The 21,435-nt window shown below is 39.5% G+C and overlaps 1 protein-coding gene across 1 annotated transcript in view; it reads right to left on the bottom strand.

The window, feature by feature from the left end:
- Positions 1-21,435, bottom strand: part of PITPNC1 (phosphatidylinositol transfer protein cytoplasmic 1) — a 163,140-nt gene that overhangs the window by 70,022 nt on the left and 71,683 nt on the right. Inside the window, exon 2 of the mRNA XM_070934749.1 lies at positions 9,003-9,151. Within this exon, the coding sequence (XP_070790850.1) occupies positions 9,003-9,151 (149 nt within the window). The remainder of the gene's footprint in view (positions 1-9,002; positions 9,152-21,435) is intronic.

The following is a 21,435-nucleotide window of genomic DNA, read 5'->3' as shown; positions in this document are numbered from 1 at the left end:
TTAAGACTAATACAGAGACTTAATAGTTATTATAAGATTTAAATAGCTAACATACTATTAGATAAAACATTAAGTAATATGTGAAAGTTGTAGTGGAATCTTCAGCTAGAGTGGGGAGTAGATTTATGAATCTGACAAGCTTGGAGTGGTTGTAGGGAAGAAAGAGACTGAAATCTGAAATACCCCCCCCCCCGCCCCCCAAATCCTTGAAACTTTTACCTGACTGTTTCCAAGAGAAACAGGCTGGCAAGATAAATAGGCAAGTAATAATAAAGAGGTTATTCTGATCAGTTCACAGTCTTGTTCTGGCTCCTTGCACTTGACCGAGTAGACATAGATATGGTAACAGTCTGCCTAGAATACCTCAAACAAGGGAGATCAAGTCTTCAATCCAAGGCCGATGTATGGCATGAGGTCTCTCTGGGTGTGCTGAGATCAAGTCTACTTGGAGTTCAGTTGCTTTAGACTGCAACTCAGTGAATAAAATCTGAGATACGTAAGTGATTACATTTTAACTAATCTAGAACTGTTTTGATGGATCAACTGAGAAAATCTGATCAACGTTACTCCTCTTACTAGAATCTTTGCAAAATCCTGACTTTAGCTTGAAGTTTCTGATCTAGACTTTTGGTTAGGTAATAGAAGAAACTTAGTAATCAAAGCACCTGAAGGCAGGACAAGAAGCAATGGATGGAAACAAATCAAGGAGAGAAGCAACCTAGAACGAAGAAGAAATTTCCTGACAGTTAGAACAATTAATCAGGGGAACAACTTGCCTCCAGAAGTTGTGAATGCTCCAACACTGGACATTTTTAATAAGAGATTGGACATTTGTCTGAAATGGTATAGGGTTTCCTGTCTGAGCAGGGGATTGGACTTGAAGATCTCCAAGGTCCCTTCCAACTCTACTCTACTCTACTCTGCTCTGCTCTGCTCTGCTCTGCTCTGCTCTGCTCTGCTCTGCTCTGCCCTGCCCTGCCCTACCCTACCCTACCCTACCCTACCCTACTCTACTCTAGTATTTACCTAGACAAAAGCTGGCTTACAATTTATAAATTAATAAAGCTTAATCAATTTAATCATGTCAAATATATACATGGTTACTAACATTCAAAACTGACTTGATGGCACGTAATCAATCTAAAAGTGAATGCAATGTGAATTGGGGCTATACAAAATATTAACATGTCAGTTTGGGAAATTTCATGCAAGATGGAATGAAAACTTATTAAAAACTTTCTTTTTCTGGATACACTAAACAGTCTTACAAGTTCTCATCTGTGAAAATGATAGGCTGTACCAGTTGAATACAAAGGAATTCACAGCCTCAGTAATTTAACTGATTTAAATGGAACAATGCATTTTAGCATACAGTATTGCTTTCAATACCCAATTTCAACTGAAACTATATTAAGTAATGAAATATAATTAGCACCTTACTTGGCATTTAAAAAGGGTGATGGAGAACAGAGGGCGGTTAATGTCTTCTTTAATATAGAAAGTATCTTAAAATTAAAATAATAATCTGCCACTGTGTATAACTGAAAGCCAATATTTCAGTTTGCTTTGCAAGGTTTTGGGATGGAAAGGGGGATTCAAGATGGAGAGTCTATTTAATCTTTAAGTCTGACGTGTCTTCCTCATATTTGTGTAATTTTCGCTTCTTGGCTTGCCTGCTACGTAGGACATGATTGAGGGGGCCACGATCACCTTGAGGTTGGACTAGAGCAATGTAGTTGGTCTGGGGCTGCCTTTGAAAACTTCTCATAACCTGTAACTGCTGCACTATGGGATGGCCCGTCTACTGTATCAGAGAATTGATACAATCCATGTTTTGTGGATGCTGCATTGGCTTCCAATAGGTTTGAGGATGCTGATAATTAATCTGTAAAACTCTATATGGCCTGGCTCCTAAATATTACCAAGACTTCTTCAAGCTGAAGATGCTAGTCCCTATATGCACAGTATTGGAAAGGAAGCTTCAGGTTTCTCTTCTCTATGAAGTTAAGGGTGGCAGGGGCAGACTTTCTTGCCTATTGTCATAGGTCCCACCTAATGTCCTCCAGAAAATCGGTAAAAACAGCACTTTATCATAAGGTGTTTTGTGGGATGGTAGTGTCATCTACATGAACAGGGCAATCATAGGAGGACTTTCTTTCCTTTAATACTGTGTGTGACCAGCCATACGCTAAATAAATAAATTTCTTTCCTGGAAGATTAATGGGTCTTTAAGAAAATATTTTTATCTTGTTATAAGGTTTTATTTGCAACTGTGCTGTTCTGCAGTGACTCTAAGCTATGCGCCACCTGGATTTATTTTGCAATCTGGTGGTACTGCCATGAGTCATTTGATTTTGCTGACAAATAAATTAAAAATACTGCTAAACTAGTGATAAATAAATATTCCAAAAATCAGGTCTGCCTGCCTGCAAACATGCTTTAAAAAAAAAAATCAGAGAGAACAGGGTATGTTACTAAAAAAAGCAAAAGGAAAAAAAAATCAATATCCAGAACTGAGTATTCCTGAACAGGTAGTTCTTGTTTAGTGAACACAACTGGGACTAGCAACTTGGTCATTAAGCAAAGCAATTGTTAGGTGAAATATCATAATGTTACAATCTTACTAGCTTTCCTTTGCTTTTCAGACCTGCAAAATTCATAAACACAAGGACCGGTCGCCAAGATTTCTTTTTTATCACTACTACAATTGCGAACAGTCACTAAACAAGGCAGTTGCTAAACAAGAACTGCCTGTATCTTTGTTAGGACAAGCCAATAGCATAAAAAAGTATAGATTCCTGACTTCTCCAGAAGTATTCCTCAAGCCCCACTCTACAAAAGCAGGGAAAGGGGTGGGAGAAGAAGAAAGGACCAGGTATTTCAGGTCCTTTATACCAGGGGTCTCCAACCTTGGCAACTTTAAGAGTTGTGAACTTCAACTCCCAGAATTCCTCAGCCAGCAAAGCTGGGAGTTGAAGTCCACAATTCTTAAAGTTGCCAAGGTTGGAGACCCCTGTTCAATACCACATACCATGCGGTATGCAGTCATTGTACTATGAACAATTTCTTAATGATGGCTGTTAATTCCCACCTCTCATTCCACGAACAACAGCAACAACAAAAATCCCCATATCTTTTTTCTATGTGTTTTCATCACTGTCTTTAAACCATTTACGTTAAGCAACTCCAACTTCAAATCATCCATTATGATGACAGGGGAGACCACAAACTCTCAAACTGTTACCGTAAACAACTGCCAAGCTGTCTTCTCATGTTTGCTTTGAGTTATAAGTCATTCATTATCGAAAGTGCAACACCACCTACTACCAATATATCAAGCAGGTTCAGTGCAGCTTGAACAGCAACCGGTTATAGTGAAGCATCGATTTAGCAGGCCTTGGTTCAATACACCTTGGATGCAATGAAAAGACTGCATTGTTGTGCTACTACAGACTGTTATATTTTTTCACCCTTTTGGAATGTCAGCCTTATGAGGGTCACGAAGGCTACAGAGTAAAACCATTTACAGTACTCTCAAACCCACCAGGCAGATGAAACTAAGAATCAACTCTATAGGAAGCTAAGATCGCTTTTACTGACAGTGGCTATCGTTGCAGAATCTTGCAGGTCTGATTGTGATGGGCCTCCTCCCCACATGTGAATTAGGGAGGTACAGGATCTGCCTTACACAGACTGTCTACTAGTTTTGAATTTAAGCCAAGCATTTCTGCTTATTGCATGGTAACAGATCCGGCCTATCTGTCAAGATCATCTTCCTTATGTTCTACCAATACTGTTGGTCGGGTAGTTTAGCATCCCTGTATGGTGCCAATGGACTGTAGGCACAGCAGTCACTCTAAGGAGACAGTAGCCAAATGATGGCAGACATGGCCGACTACAGCATGGTGGAGACAGAGCATGCCCACATCAACCTTAAACAGCCAGTAAGTGATGACCAAGTGTATTGGTCACTCTACTTTTGAAATAAGATGTGGCAAACCATTACAGTTTTCACATACCTTGTGGTTGTTATCAGACTACAGCTAAGGACGACTTAAACTTTCAGTCTGGGGTTGAGAAAAAGGGAACAACAAGGCTGGATGTGGCAGTAAACAACATTCTTGGGATACTTTTTTTTTTTTAAACCCACCTTTATTATTTTTATAAATAATGAGAGAGAGAAGGAGGAAGAGAGAGATTGAGAGAGGAGGGGGGAGAGAGAAATTGACCTAAAGTTACTTAGCTGGCTTCCATGCCTAAGGCAAGCTTAGAACTCACAGTCTGTTGGTTTCAGGGCCAGCATTTTATCCATTAGACCAGTGGTGGGATTCAGCCAGTTCGCACCACTTCGGGAGAACTGGTTGTTAACTTTCTGAGCAGTTTGGCAAACTGGTTGTTGGAAGAAATCATTAGGGCAGAGAACCGGTTGTTAAATTATTTGAATCCCACCACTGCATTAGACTAAACTGGCTCACCTTTGTTCTCTTGAAAAAGAATCTAAAGCAATTGGGGGGGGGGAGAAATTGATACAACAATTGGCCAACTGGGAAAAACCGATACAAAGCAGCCCAAGAACAAAGCTCTCCTGTCTTCTGATGTCAAGTTCAGTTCCGGGGCCAGGATTCTAAACCTACCTACAGTATAAACCAACCACTTCTATGAACTATTAAATAATAATGAGGTAGACCTTACAACTGGTGACTTCTGGCCCCCTCCTTAACTGGCCTTCTGTCATCAGTTCAGAAAATTCCAAAATCTATTGTTTATCTGAAAAATTATAAAGTTGCTGAGGCTATCTGGGGTGTGGACTTCAGACTAAGCAGAATGCACACAATCCTGAACAATGTGATCCTCTGCTGGCATTTTTATTTACCATATTGATTGTTGCTTCAAAATGGGCAGAGAGCGGGTCAATCTATAACAATTCCAATTGCAATAATTCAATCCCACTAACTTTTGGCCTAATTTGCTTAATAAAGTAAATTGTGTGCTAAATTCTTCTATAATAAGTTCCTTGATTGGATTATCTAAGCAAAGGCGCCAGCTAAAGAACAAGTCAGCCTCATGGATCAACTTTTGACCAATGCATTGCATAACATCCAGCAGAATGGATGAAAAACTCCCTGTGCTGCCTTCTCTTGAGCTGAAGATAGCATTTGATTTAATCCCTAGACAGAGATTGATGACCAGAACTACAGATCACCATTTACTCTGACCAATTATGGCATTGCATGAGAATTCCTACTTGCTTTGATGATGAAATCCTTCTCTACCATTCCCCACTCTAAAGACTATTAAAATAATGAAACATCATTGCCCTTCTTATTTAACTATTCCAGGTCATCCTCGACTTACAACCACAATTGAGCCCAAAATTTATGTTGTTAAATGAAAATAATTGTTAAGTGAATTTTGCCCCATGTTACAACCTTTCTTGCCGCAATTATTAAGTGATTCACTGCAGTTGTTAAATTAGTAACACGATTGTTAAGTGAATCTGTCTTCTCCCTTGACTTTGCTTATCAGAAGTTTGCAAATTGTGATCATATGACCCCAGGACACTACAACGATCATAAATATAAGTCAGTCACCAAGCAACTGAATTTTGATCACATGACCATGGAGATTCCACAACGGCTATGTGAAAAATGGTGATAAATCACTTTTTTCAGTGCTGTTGTAACTTCAAACGATCACTAAATGAATTTATGTAAATCGAGGACTACCTGTATATCAATCCCATAGTACAGGCTTTCTCAAAATTTAAATTCCCCATCAGCCCATTTCCATCTTCCATTCTGCAGATGACACCATCATTCTTTCCATGACTCAGTTTACCCTTCAGCAGAGATTAGGATAACAGAATAACAGATTTGGAAGGAACTCTTCTTAAGAAAGAGACCCTATGCCCAGAGTCTCCAGCCATTAGCAATATTCTGCCATAAAAAAACCCTTCATTTTACTCTAAAATGGAGGTGGTCATATTGGAACAACTGGCATCGTAATTGGGGGGGAAATGGTGTCCACATTAGACAGATTAAAGTTTTCAAATATTTAGCAATCCACTTGCAATTTCCTAGTACTTGGAAACAACAAAATCTGAGAAATTACAATAAATGTGCCCCAAAGGCTTAGAACATTATACTTATTATTTTTCCATTGCAAATGGTAATAACTCTGTCCCGCAGTAGTTAAATTATTTAGAGCAAAGGTGCTAAGCCTCCTACTCTACAGCACTCTATGCTAATAAAGATAAAATGATCACAAAAGCAATTAAGACAAAATTCATAAGAACAACATTGTGCAATCTTCAATCTGTGTCAAATAAAGTTTTTTGATTAGAACTAGGCTATTTTACGTGGAGATCTACATGGCAGTGCCTCACTTGAAATATAGATGTGAAACAGATGTTCTGAGGTAAAATCCTGATCCAGTTTATTCTCACAGGCAAGTGAGAATACCAGGGGTGTCAAACGGGCGGCCCATGGACCAGATGCGTCACGCACAGGCCACACCCACCCCAGTTCCGCAAAGGAGAAAAACATCACGAAACATCACGTGACAGCAATGTGACGCCACGAGTTTGACACCCATGGCCTATACTGTGGCCTCCAAGCCTTGTTAGTGCTTGGTTTAAAGAAACTATTTCTCTTTGTGGGATTATAATGCAGGTTTTTTTCCCTGATATTATTTGTGGATGAGGAATTATACTGAATGCATTCTTCTGTATACTTTTCTTGATTAAAGTATTTCCCCCTCCCCCCCTTTTTTTTGTAACATCAGGCCTTGCTGGAGACAAACTTTCAGCCTGGCAAATGTCTATGGAGATTCTCAATCATCCAGGTCATGGTTATCACAAAAATGCTTTTCAAGAGGCAACTGGACTTTCTTGGGTTTTTGGGTTTTTTTTTTGAACAAACCAAGTCTGGCAGATTTCATCCTGGCAGGTAACTCTTAGATTTTGTTGGTACTTAGCTGTTCCACTGAGGTCAATAAAAATTAGCAAGCATCCAGTCTTACGCAAGCTCTGACAGTCCCTTCCAAAACATCTATCTCAATAGGTTCTTCGTTTTCCTTCAGTCAGATAAAGATATATTTCTAGCCATGCTTGGAATGAGACGTCTGTGCACGAGGCTGATTAACACACTCAGCTCTCGTTGGAGGGCAATGCTGTGGTCGAGCTTAAAGGAAGATTTTGCTTCAACAGATTTTTCAACTTGAACATAGCGGGTAGTATAATTGCTACACTTACAAAAGGTCAGAAGTATCAAGATTCTAGGGCTGCACTGCATGATGATGTAAGGGGCATATAGTTGCTATGTTTGTTATCAAGGTCACAAGTTCAATAGAAGTCAATGGACCCCAGGCTTCGAGGCAAAAAAAAAAAAAAGAGGAAGGCATCAATATTTAGTTAGACCACCACTAATCAAATGACAGTGGTAGATGAAGCAATATGTACCATTTTTAGAAACCACAATATATCTCTTGAACGACAGTAAAAGTAACAAGATTTAAGTATCTTACAAAATATGCAGACTTTGTTTAAGAAAGTATCAGACAAGAAAAAGTATTTCACTTGATAAATCATTAATAGCGCTGCTTTGGGGCAGTGATGTACAAGGTTAGTAATCATTCATGATGGTGCTGTTCTTTACCAAGATATTTTGCCGCCTAAGGAGCTCGCTAAAATATATTTCTTAGGAAGCTAGGTTGGATATTCCTGTCGTAAGCAGTTCTTCGTATGCTGTGAGCCAGACTGATTTTTATCCAAGTTGCTGATGTTGAACAAATGGAAACAAGGTCAGATTTTGACCTTGGTACCAAAAAGAATTTTATTTTAAAAGCAAGTTTTCTCCCTGCAAAGGTTTTTGTTACTGATTTGGGAGTTTCATGTGTATTTACTTCGCTGAGCCTCAAGTTATAGCAATATCATTTTCTCTTCTGTTGTATCTAATGCATCAGATACTGTAGTCTGAAAACCATGGAAATAATGAACAAATTAATCTCTGATTCCTTTGAGCAAAAAGTCTAGCATGATCATACTCAGTTCCATAAAATTATCTTCAAGCATTCACATATGTTGGATTTCAATGAGAATTTGTTTACGTAACACCCTGAGGTAAATCTTTGAGATTGTGGGGGGTTTGCTCATACAAATCTGCACAAATATTGATAAGTGTAACCTGTAAATTGCACAAGTTTTGATCAGTACCAATTCCCATTGATGATCCAGACCACATACAGTACAGCTAGTCCTCGACTTGTGACCACAGCTGAGCCCAAAATTTCAATTGCTAAGCAAGACAGCTGTTAAGTGAGTTTTGTCCCATTTTACGACCTTTCCTGCCACAGTTGTTAAATGAAACACTGCAGTTGTCAAATTAGAAACACAGTTCTTTAGTGAATATAACTTCCCCATTGACTTTGCTTGTCAGAAGGTCGCAAAAGGTGATCACATGGCCCCAGGATATGTCATAAATACATGCCAGTTGGCAAGTATCTAAATTTTGATCATGGGCTCACGGGGATGCTGCAATGGTCTTAAGTGTGAAAAACATTCATAAATAACTTTTTTTCCCAGTGCCGGTGTAAATTTGAACAGTCACTAAATGAATTGTTGTATGGCGAGGACTATCTGTTCTGTGTTCCCCCCCCATAATTTGCTTAATTTTATTTATAATTTCAATTGCTTTTTCACTACTTTATACTTAGCATAATGTATGAACCCCTAAGTATCTGACATGCTCTGTTCATTTTCAAAACTTTCCTTTCTCCGATGTTTTTAATGTTGGAGGAAGGAAGCGACTGGCCATATATTTGAATCAGGAAGCATGTAATTTATAGGAGTCCTGGCCATCCTCAGGGTATGTCCTAACGTGTGATTCTCATAAAGCCACAAACAGAGGATTGTTGCAAAGTGCACTAGAGCCACAGTTTACTTCCCAAAGCTGCATATGCATTAGGGGAGGATGCAACAGCAGAAGGCTTACAGGAATTTTTACCTGTTCAGATAGACTCGTTTTTCTGTCAGCTGACCATTCCCATAGTTTGGATCTTCATAGGGCTCATTCTGTACCACTTCCACACCTTCTCCACGATCACTCTGCTCATGGCTATGTTTACTGATCATGTACAGCTGTCCAATTCTGTACTGCAATGTAAAAAGAAGGAAAAAGTGTATTTAGGTGATGGGTTCATTTTCTTTTTACAAAATCCTTAAGGAAAACATCTTCACAGTGAGTAGCACATTTAAAAATAATTATGAAAACTACTAACAATGCTAAAAGCTGATTGCTTCAGGTGCAAAGAACCAGGAACACTCACTGAGTTCAAAGTACAGGATGCAAGAGATGATCCGGTTGAGCTGGAGGGAAGGGTCAAGCATGTTATCAGTTTGGAGTCTCTTCACACCCACAAGAAATCTAGATCCAGCCCACCTTGAATTTCCTTGACTCTAATCTACCAATTTGACTTGTTCCTTAGTAGATCAGATTCTTGTAGAGAGCTAGCATGGAATAAACTTGTACTCATTTAAACAACCTTATTTCTTGTGCCTGACACAGAAGAGTTTATTATTGCTACCTATACACAAGAACCTGATCAACTAATGGCCAAACCTAAATTGGCACTAGATAAGTTTCAAAAGTATTTATGGTGGGGGGTGTGTGGACTTAGGTCTCTTGTGGCTGTACAATGATTCCAAACTAATGACACATTTAACCCTGCCTTCCAGGTCTGCTCATCTTCTACATCAGTGGTCCCCAACCTTTTTATTGCCGCGGCCCGCTGAGCGCGCGCAGGGGTGGGGGCACGGCCCAGGAGCTTTTGCGCACGGCCCATTGCGCACGGCCCAGGAGCCTTTGCGCTGCAGCGTTCATGTCCCCCGGCCGCTGCGCGGCCCGGTGCCAGGTACTCCACGGCCCGGCACCGGTCCGCGGACCGGGGGTTGGGGACCACTGTTCTACATTGTTGTTATAATAATATCTTTGGTGAATCCTTTTTACAGAGCCCCCATAGAAAGCTTTGATAACTATCTAGACAAAATTATAGTATGATGTATCTGTAAATTGTCCCACATGAAATGGTCTCGAGAATGTAGGGGGGAGGGTGAGTAGCATTTCAACCTATTGCATATATAAACATAGGCTTTGAACTCTAAGTGCAGCTAGCGACTGCAAATGCTCCATAGATTGTATAAACAGCTCATTTGTCAGCTTAGTTCAGTTTGTGGATGCACCAAATCTGATCTAGTTGGGACATACTACACAGGTAAAATATTCTGTAAACTATTGTTTTCTGGCAACATTATGGACATAGTTTACCATTGCCTTCTTCTATTTGCTGTCTCAGGAATTATGGAAGTTGAAGTCAACAAGTCGTAAAGTGGCCATAGTTGCCCACCCCGGGATATAGCCTGAAACCCTGGGATTTTCTTATAGACTCTACATCCCTGATGGTGAACTTATGGCACGTGTGCCCAAAGTGGCATGCGAAGCCATGTCACTTGGTGCCGCGGCCTTGCATGTTTGTCTTCTGGGTTTCTGGTGCACATGCACATGCAACAATCAGCTGTCTGCACATGGGGCAGTGCCGAAAACTGGTGTGCGCATGCGTGCCGGCCAGCTGATTGTCAGGTTTGCATGCATACCAGAACCCGGAAGTTCGGCTTTTCCAGAGTGCGATCCCTTCGCTCACATGGCACTGCCAAAAACCTGCCTGTGTATGAACACTGGCCAGCTGATCGTCGGGTGCACATGTGCGCTAGAACCCGGAAATTTGGCTTTTCCGGAGCATGGCCCCAACAAACGTGTGTGTGTGCGAGCGACGTTTCCACGCGACCATTTCAGCACTCGTTGACAAAAAGGCTCGCCATCACTGCTCTACATATTAAGTTGGGCATTACAGCTGAAGAGAATAATAATAATGAAACACTGAAGATATCTTCAAAGGAGCTTGGAAATTCCTTGGAATCTATCTGCAAATAGAAGTCCAAGTTTCCCAATGTTTCATAACTGTTATAACAAAAAAACAAAACAAAAACATCATGTGAAACTAATTGAACCATCTGCAGTTATGTGAAACTCAGTACAATTCTGGGGAGGTTTTTAGTTCAAAACCATCCAGCTAAAATGTGTGTTACTTAACTATTTTCATAACAGAATGTGATTTCAATTTAGCAGAGTGGAAAACTTCTCTTAATACAGTTTTTTAGTCCTGTAGCACTGGTTCCCTTTATTGGAATTAGACACAGCTGTAAATATTTGTGTGACCAAACTAGGTATTCTTTAAAATTTGCTGTTTTCCATTTTGTTTAGCTTTGTTAGACAACACTGAACAAAGAGCTAGCAACAAATTGTGGTGTGATTTTCAATATGGAAAACTCTATTTGTATGTAAAAGGGAAAGATCCTGCTATTTAAGATAGAAAGAGTAGTCCCGAGCTATATAATTAGGCATGTATCCTGGAACTATGGAGATGCCCATTTCTCAAAGTACTACAACTGAGATTGTATCATTACCCACAACAAAGCTTCACGGCACAGTATTTTGGCCTTTGAGCGTTTTATAAAAAACAAGTTCTCCAGCTGCCTGAACTAACATTTAAATTGCTATTTTTAAATGGTGCTTAACAAGAGCATAAAGGATTTTCTTATAATTAAGGAATTCCCCAGATGGCCACTTTTATAGCATAATACTGTATTTAAATACTTGTGAGTCTTCTGACTTGCAGAGATACTTCTCTTCTTTAAAACTGCATAAACGCAGATTGCTCCCAAAGCCCAGCCTTTCCTCCGTTGAAGCCAAGAATAATTTTATGTCAAACGATCTGGCTTGTATATTATAGAATACAACACTAACTCTCTCTCTCCCACCCTCCTTATCCCAACAGTAACTGGAAAGAAAAGGAAAGGAAAAAGATTGTGGCCTTGACTTTCTGACAAAAAATATCTAGGGACAAACTGCTTTAGTCACAACTAAATGTGTCAAGCTCAGGAAATCAGGAAATCCAGGCAGTTCAAGGCAGTTCACATGAATATAAAATTTATTGCAAGCTTAAGCTCTCTGCAAGAATCTGAACTACTAGTTGTCAAAGTAAATTGGTGGTAAATAAGAATCAACAGAATTTAAGGTGGGCTGCACTTAGATCTCTTGTGGGCTAGAACGGACTCAGGACTGATGATACGTTTGTCCCCTCCTGCAGGCTCAGCCTGGTCATTTCCTACAATATGTTGAACAAAGGAAGGTCAAAGTAGAAATTGAGAAATGTAACAATTTCCTGGAACCCAGGTAGTCCTGGGTTACAACCATTCATTTGGTAATGAATGTAACTGTTAGATTTGATGATGGAAGAGAAGGACCCAGCTTCTTTAGTGACAACAGCTCTTTATTAGTAGACTAGTGCAACCCAACAACCTGCTTGTCTGGCAGTGTCCTCTTTTATAGAGGGCTGCCAGACAGCTTAACTAATGAGCTTCAAGTATTTTCCCGCCATTTTGGAGGACCTGAGTGAAGCCTATGACTCACTCCTTATATGGTCATAACACTTCCTATGATACATAACAGCAGGGTGGATTTGATTTAAATCGAGTTGATTTAAATCACAATTTAAATCATGATTTAAATCACTAGTAAAAAGGCTTGATTTAAATCAACTCGATTTAAATCATAATTTTTAAAGGGCAACTGTCATCTCTGCTACTCCTTTGACCCACTGTTGACTCACCGATAGTCCCAGTGTTGCAGAATATACAGCCTCATGCTACATAACTAAGCTCCATTTCATGCTGAATAAACTAAATTATTTATGTATCTTAAATAGAAAACTATCTTACGATAGATTTTTATCCCAAAAGTTTTTTATTAAAATAAATTTGATAAAAATAAAAAAATTCCGATTTAAATAAAAAAAATCTGATTTTTTTGATTTTTTTAAAAAAATCATTGATTTTTATCCACCCTGCATAACAGTAATCATTCAAAGTTCCACCAGGCCGGACTATCAACACAATAGTTTTAAATTGGGGTATTTAAATTTATTGGGGTTTTAAATCTGAGCCAATTTATTTAATTATTTTAAATTTTATATTGTTGTTTTGTCTGTGTTTTTAAATAGGCTGTACACCGCCCTGAGTCCTTCGGGAGAAGGGCGGTATAGAAATAAAATTATTATTATTATTATTATTATTATTAAAGTTAGAACAGCACTGAAAAAAGTGACTTATGACTGTTTTTCACATTTGTGGCTGTTGAAGCCTCCCCGTGGTCATGTGACCAAAATTCAAACCTTTGGCAATTGGCATGTATTTATGACAATTGCAGTGTTCTGGAGTCATGTGATCATCTATTGCAGGGGTGTCAAATCTGATTGCATCACAGGCCGTATCATGACGTATCAGGATTGTTTTTGCCCTTGCGGGGCCAGGGTGGGCATGGCCTGAGCGGGTCGTATCCAGCTTGCAGGCCATGTGTTTGATCCCTGATCTATTGTGACCTTCTGACAAGCAGTCAGTGGAGAAGCCAGATTCATTAACAATTGTGCTATCAACTTAACAACTGCAGTGTTTTATTTAACAACTGTATCAAGAAAGGTCATAAAACGGAGTCAAATTCATTTAACCACTATCTTGCCTAGCAAAGGAAATGTTGGACTCTATTGTGGTCATAAGTTGAGAACTACCTGTACATTAGTTCCAAGGAGAGCAGCAATTCCTAAAACAGTCCAAAATGGTTACAAACATCCAAGCAGAGGATATAGATATTTGAATAATTCCACATCTCCAATTTTCACCAGGCCCATATTTCAAATTTTCTCATGAGAAAGAGAATGAGATAGGAGATCAATTTGAGGTGCTTGATGCTCTCAGTATGGTGTGTTTGTTACTGTACGCAAAATACTTCAAATGATGAACTTTGTCCACAATCCCATCTCTCTCCCTCATATGACTGACCTTTTTACTAAGCATTTTCTAATTGTCAGCTGGAGTTGTGCGTCACCCAGAACTTAAGAGAGGGGGGGAAAGAACCCTTACTGATACACAACCATTAACCACATAAATACCAAACAGAACTGAATTAAAGTCTGAGATGATGGAATAGACTCTAGTCTTCAGAAATGCATGTCAGAAAAAAACCTGTTTGTTTCTTTGGCTTCAGTAATCCTAAGCAGCTACCCTTCTGGGCTTTGCATTTAGGAACATCAGTGTATTAATAAGGAAGAAGAGACAATGAACAGTGCATTATTAACAGGGTGGGGTTTATTTAAACCATTAATCAGAAGGATTGAATTATTTAAATCACAATTTAGTAAGACACTATCAATATCTTTTCCGTTGGATACATGAAGGTTCAACAAAGCTTGGTGGGGAGCATCAGTGCAGCAACTTGAGAAAATATAGGCTATTTTTGCCACAGGAATATCAACTGACCAAGAGACTAAGAGACTGATATTGCTAAGCAACCGACCAACCAACCAACCAATATTGACCCTGAGCTGTCAAAACAGATCTGCTAATATTGGAGCTCATTGTAGTGAAGGGGCCGGGATTGCCCGGAATCCCTCCAAAGGAATATACCGAAGATCTATAATGAGTTGTGGTATATATAGTAAATTGATTCCACTCTCTTTACTTACACTTCACAGGCTTGTGCAAAACCTATTCAACCAGAAGCGTATGATGTTCTCTGGAAATGAAAAGCCTTCAGTGTAATCCACACATCCTGATTAGAGCAAAAAATGTCTGGTTTGCAGGGAGTGTGTAATGTACAATTATTGTAAACTCTGAAAGTTGTAGAGAGGAGAGGCTATGAATGATCACAGGTTCCTAAATACTAAACAGCCCCGGGTTATATTTTACAGGGCTATCTGGGTTAACCTTTGAAAAGAGTCTGGAGCTTGTTAGTAGTATATATTGCATTAAGTTGCCCACAATGAGGTGCTGAATGCTCAGTAATATAATATAGGAGAAGAGTCGGCAGAGCCTAGGGGTGGAGTCAAGAGAGGTCTCAGCCTAGAATCATTATGTGTCTATAAACGCTCTAAGTTCAGCTCTTTTTGAATTCTATTGTCTTATTTAGTGCTAATTTCATGTCGATGGTGAGTTGACTAGATTCTTGTGTATAGCTTTGAGCAATAAAACTTCTGAACTGGAAATTATGTGTGATCCTGATTCTTCGTGCCTGACATATAATACTTCAACAATTATGTTGATGCAAAATTGTTTCTAGGCCCACTTCCGGTAACTGGATATTACCCGAAGTATAATATAAAACCTGAATATTTTGGCGTGATGTAGGCATGGCGTTCTTATTTTATACCACTATATTAAGACACCATTGCAACCAGGTATGTACAAACCAGTGTTTAGCTGAAAAAACAGATTTTAAGCAATGTATACACAGGTACTTTTTTTCTAGGCTGCTAGCTCAAAAGAGCGTCTTATCTTTATTATCATCCTCTCTGAGCTCACTGCATTTAATTATTCTTCACTGTCTGCTTTTCTTCAATTCCATGACTTTCAAATGTTCCACATTTTCTGATGTGGGAAAAAATAAATGCATACGTCACCTGCCGACGTATTACATTATTTACACATACTCATATGCACACATATGGACAATCTCCATTTTGGACTGGATTCCATATGGACAAAGTCAATTCCAAAATCTAACGTTGGTTATCATTTTTATATTCAACACATCTAATGTAATATTTGGCATTTTACCATATTTTTAGAGCAAGTCCATGATAACAACGTACGCTTTATAAAAACAAGACACAAAAGAAGAAAAGCTAATATCTTAATTAAGGATGTACAGTACTCCTTAAATATTTAAAACCTAGGATAAGGGATGCAAAATTTGAAAAGTGAACCTTGGGCTCGGCAGATCTCAGACCAGAATTGGTAACTGTGTGAACAGTCAACTGCTCAGCTTCAAGTCCTGCTTTGGGAAAAGGCAGGAAGTAAACACCACATGTCTGAACCATCAGTTCGGGGGTTTTTTACACCCTTACACACAGGATGGGCACTCAGCTGTTTTGTAGGTTTCCCTTATTGCCTGCACAAAATATCTTTCCCTAGCTCAGGCATCTCTGTAAGATTTCAGCCAAGTTCTAGCCAAAGACCAAATTTAGCTACCTAAAAGCAAGAGATCAGATATCTATTGTGGGGTCCTGTTTGGGGGAGCCTGAACCTTTTAGAAGGAGGAGAGGGAGGAGCAGCAGGGCTGGCAGTGTCTTTAATAACACACGCAGCGTTGAAGCTTGTTTGCGGGTCAGAACAAGGAGGAACTCTCCAACCGAACCCTGCAAAGAATTGTTTTGAGCCTACTGTTTTGATAAGAAAGCATTAGGAAAAGTGTTAATCCTGTCTACTTTTCCACCCACGATTCCCATTTTCTGAGAAATAATCTAATGATTAACAGTCAAATGCTATTAGTAAAGCTTGCTTAGCAGTCGGCATCAGAATGAAAAAGGGGAAATGCATTGACTTGCAAATACAGACGCCTAGATCCACATCTTCCCTGCTCTGCAAGAGTTCACCTTTAAAATGCTCATTAACATTGCTTTTTCGCCTCTTACAAGCCCCTTCTTTACAATGGAACATAAATCAATTTAATACACGTTTACCATTTTATAAACCTGAGCACCTCAGGATGCCCAATGCGCTTGGAAATATAGCTGGTACTTGACTTACGATCCCAGTTGAGAGCAAACTTTCTGTCGCTAAGCAAGACAGTGGTTACTGAGCTTTGCCCCATTTTATGACCTTTCTTGCCCCAGTTCTTAAAGGAATCATTGCAGTTGTCAATTAGTAACATGGCTGTTGAGTGAATCTGGCTTTCCCATTGACTTGACTTGTCAGAAAGTTGCAAAAGGTGATCATGTGATCCTTGAAAACTGCATCCGTCATAAATACATGCCAGTTGCCAAGGATCTGAATTTTGATCATGTGACCACGGGAATGCTGCAATGGTCATTAAGTGTGAAAACTGGTCATAGTCACTTTTTTCACTGCCATTGTAACTGTTACTAAACTAATGGTTGTAAATCAAGGACTATCTATAACTAGATGGATTAGTTTCTGGTTTCCATACCGCTACACAACCTCACTCATTGTCCTATATCGAAATAAACATGACCATGACCCAACTTAAGCACATTTAAGTAAGTCCCATGGTGCTCAGGGCAGCAGATTTTTCTTCTTTTACTGAAGTGTATGCATATCATTTACACACACTGCTTGGAGCTAGCAGAATGGAACCTATAAATTATGTCAACAGATATATAAATATTGCCATGCTTGCTTTTACCCGTACAACAGAAATGTACTTGTACATCCAAAGCAAGACTGTCATCTCTGCCTTTTTAGTTGGGATAAACTCGGTTAGCAACTGAACTGACACATAGCTGGGATTATGTGACTCCCTGTAGCCTAATCTCTCATGAGTACTGGGTAGAGCTATCTACTTAAAAATGAAAGCTATGTATTGTATATTTACATCGGTTTGGAAAGTTCAGTATTCATTTGCAGTATATGGCAACATTTCTCAAATCGCCAATTATCTTACCTATAATTAGCCTATTTATTTGCTCTTGAATCCCTGCTAATTTTAATTCAAATTATTCTGCTTTTATTGGATTAATTAATTTTATTGGATTAATTTTTCTGATACATTTTCAATACAATCAGATTCTTTCACCTAGGCATTTAGTAGATCAAACAATCCCAAACTTTTAATTTCCTCCTATATCGATATAAACAAGACCATGGCCCAACTAGTGCTTCTATATGGTGATTTTGTTTTCAGCCCAGTTCAATGACTAATTATAACATCATGCCTACCTCAAAGATATATAGGTTTTTATTTTGGCCTCTTCCTTCATAATTCTTAAAGGATACAATAGATATTACAATAGTATAGTTTTTTTATTTAAATTGGTTCTCTGAGCTACGTATTAATACCTTGTCTATACAGGTAGTCTTCAATTTACAGCCATTCGTTTAGTGACCGTTGGAAGATACAATGGCATTGAAAAAGTGACTTATGACCGTTTTCACAGTTATGACATTTCTAGCATCCCCATGATCATGTGATCAAAATTCAGATGCTTGGCAACTCAGTTATATTTATGACGGTTGCAGTGTCCCAAAATCGTGTGATCCCCTTTTGCAACCTTCTGACAAGTAAAATCAATGGGGAAGCCAGGTTCACTTAACAACTGGGTTACTAACCTATCAATTGCAGTGATTCACTTAACAACTGAGGCCAAAAGGTTGTAAAATGGGGCAAAATTCACTTAATAAATGTCTCGCTTAACAATTGTTAAGCTCAATTGTGGTCGTAAGTCGAGGACTACCTGTACATTGGATTATGTAGGTGGTCCCCCACCCTCAACCACAATTGAGACCAGAATTTTTGCTGTTAAGCAAAACTGTTATTAAGTAAATCATGCCCAGTTTCGTGATTTTGCTATGGTTGTCAAGTAAATCATTTTGCAGTTGTTAAGTGAATCATGTGGTCATTAAGCAAATATGGCTTCCCCCATTGATTTTGCTTGCTGGAAGCCAACCAGAAAGGTTGCAAATGATCACATGACCCCAGGACACTAGAACTATTGTAAAAAAAATGCCAAATGGAAAGCACCCATATTTTGATCACATGACCGTGCGGAATGCTACATCGGTTGTAAGTTCAAGGACCGGTTGTAAGTCACTTTTTACATTGCTATTGTAACTTTGAACCATCACTAAATGAATGGTCGTAAGATGAGGACTACCTGGATCTTTCACATTCCAATGAAGTCAAGAAGTTAAGAGAGAGATGGGAATGACCATGTGTTACACTTCTCCACGGTGGTATGCAATTTCTTGTTCTTAACTATTGTTTCTCCCTACTTTGCAAAGGCAAGTTGGCCGATGCCATACTTGCTACACATAACACAGATACGGAGAAGCTGTCTCTTGCAGTGGGTGTGCCCAGCCCATTCAAAACTCTTCCTACAGTATCCCAATTTGAGAACCTAAAGATCCTGACACAGACATATCCATCCAGGTGTAGCTATTTTCCTGCTTGTTGCCTGCCACGGTAGTGGGAAAACCTATTCCCAGGAGCCGAGATCGAAAGGCAGCTAAATTCTGCTTCTCCTATGCTTGGATGAATAACCCCAGTGGTTCCACCTCCCCTTGTTGCTTGTAATTGGGAACAGAATCTTGTTTTATCTTCATTTTTAATGTTATAAATACATTCAGATTACAGAGAGGAACTGGCTGTGCTTTGCTTTGACAATGCTTTATGTGACATTCAACAATTTATGCAGCTGTTCCATCCCTGCTGTTTAAAGGTTACATTTGCTAGCCTTGTGTTTCCCTGTGACACAGAGAGAATGCGCAATTAGGAGTGGCATCCCTAAAAAGCCGCAAGGCTACTAAATTTACTTTGTCCATTGTGCACCTCTAACAATAAATGCCAAGCTCTGTTTCAAAGATAGCATGTTTTGGTGAGTCCATTCTTTACCTGGTTTTTTTTGGACGTCAACCCAGGAAGTCAAGCATGGGTTATTAGGTGGAGATAAGCCATCTTCTGTGTGATACCCACAGAAGAGAAGTAGCACGGAGACATAATCTCTTTAAAAGGAGTGGCTTTCCAGTAGTTTGGCTCTAAATGTATTTTGCTGTAACCCAAGTATTAAAAAAGCAGTACCTTCCGTAATGCAGTTTAATCACCATGTTAAGGCTAATATGGTTGAATAAATGCAGCTGTTAGGGTCTATAAATCTTATTATATTGGTCATTGTCCTGATTGAACAAAACCAGTCATGATTTTTTTCAATCAAAACATATCTTTGGATTTTGTCTTAATATATTTCAGTTGTTATTTACTTTTTTGACTTATTTAATATTGACCTGCACTACTTTGCATATGTAGGCTGTCCTTCCAATTTTCTCCTCTTTCTTCCCTCTTGTTCTTCCATTCCTCCAGGCACAGTGGCAAAAAAGTGGTCCTTATGACAGATCCCTTAGTTCTTATCCTCATCCCTACTGTTGCCTTCATCTTTTCAGTCCTTTCTCTTCCCCCTTATTTTTCCTTTGACAGAATGTTAAACCTCAGATCACTCCTCCTTGGTTTCCTATGATCTACTGCAGGCCTCTACAAACCAGGAAGGAAGGAAGGAAGGAAGGAAGGAAGGAAGGAAGGAAGGAAGGAAGGAAGGAAGGAAGGAAGGAAGGAAGGAAGGAAGGAAGGAAGGAAGGAAGGAAGACAATTGCAAGATGGACAGGAGAAACTTTTTCAAGACAGCTGGCCACTTTATAAAGCCTTAGTAAGACCACACTTAAGAATACGGCATCCAGTTTTGGTCACCACATTACAAGAAAGATGTTGAGACTTTGGAAAAAGTGCAGAGAAGAGCAACTCTACATGCTCTCTACATGGGGCTCCCCTTGAAGAGCACTCGGAGGCTCCAACTGGTCCAGAATGCGGCCATGCGGGTGGTTATGGGCGCAACTCGTTGTGCCCACGTGACACCCCTCCTGCGTGAGCTGCACTGGCTCCCAGTGGTCTTCTGAGTGCGATTCAAGGTGCTGGTCACCACCTTTAAAGCGCTCCATGGCATAGGACCCGGGTACCTTCGAGACCGACTTCTGCCACCAATAGCCTCCCACCGGCCAGTCCGCTCCCACAGAGAGGGTCTCCTCAGGGTGCCATCGGCCAAGTTATTTTGGCTGGCAACACCCAGGGGGAGGGCCTTCTCTGTGGGAGCCCCTGCCCTGTGGAATGAACTGCCCCCGGAAATGCGTAAGATCTCTGACCTCCGTGTATTTCGCTGTGCCCTCAAGACCCTGCTGTTCCGCCAGGCCGGGCTATCAATGTAATGATTTTAAATTGGGTGTTTTAAATTTTTGGGGTTTTAAATCTGAGCCGAAATTATTTAATAATTTTAATTATTTTTAATTGATGTCTGTCTTTGTGCTTTTAATAGGCTGTACACCACTCTGAGTTCTTCGGGAGAAGGATGGTATAGAAATAAAATTATTTATTTATTTATTTATTTATTTATTTATTTATTTATTTATTTATTTATTTATTATTTATTTATTTATTTATTTATTTATTTATTTATTTATTTATTTATTTATTTATTAAGATGATTAAAGGCCTGGAGACTAAAATATATGAAAACCGGTTGCAGGAATTGAGTATGGCTAGTCTAGAGAAAAGAAGGAGTAGGGGGTGACATGATAGCAATATTCCAGTATTTGAGGGGCTACCACAAAGAAGAGAGGATCAAATCCCACAGAGAGGGACTCCTCAGGGTGCCGTCAGCCAGGCAATGTTGGCTGGTGACCCCCAGGGGGAGGGCCTTCTCTGTGGCAGCTCCTGCCCTCTGGAACGATTTGCCCCCGGAGATACGAAGGATATCAGATCTCCGGGTCTT

The sequence above is a fragment of the Pituophis catenifer genome, unplaced genomic scaffold (genome assembly GCF_029215685.1).
Source record: "Pituophis catenifer annectens isolate HBS135680 unplaced genomic scaffold, rPitCat1.0.hap2 SCAF_2, whole genome shotgun sequence".
Taxonomy (NCBI): domain Eukaryota; kingdom Metazoa; phylum Chordata; class Lepidosauria; order Squamata; family Colubridae; genus Pituophis; species Pituophis catenifer.
This window is presented reverse-complemented; position numbering and strand designations above follow the sequence as displayed.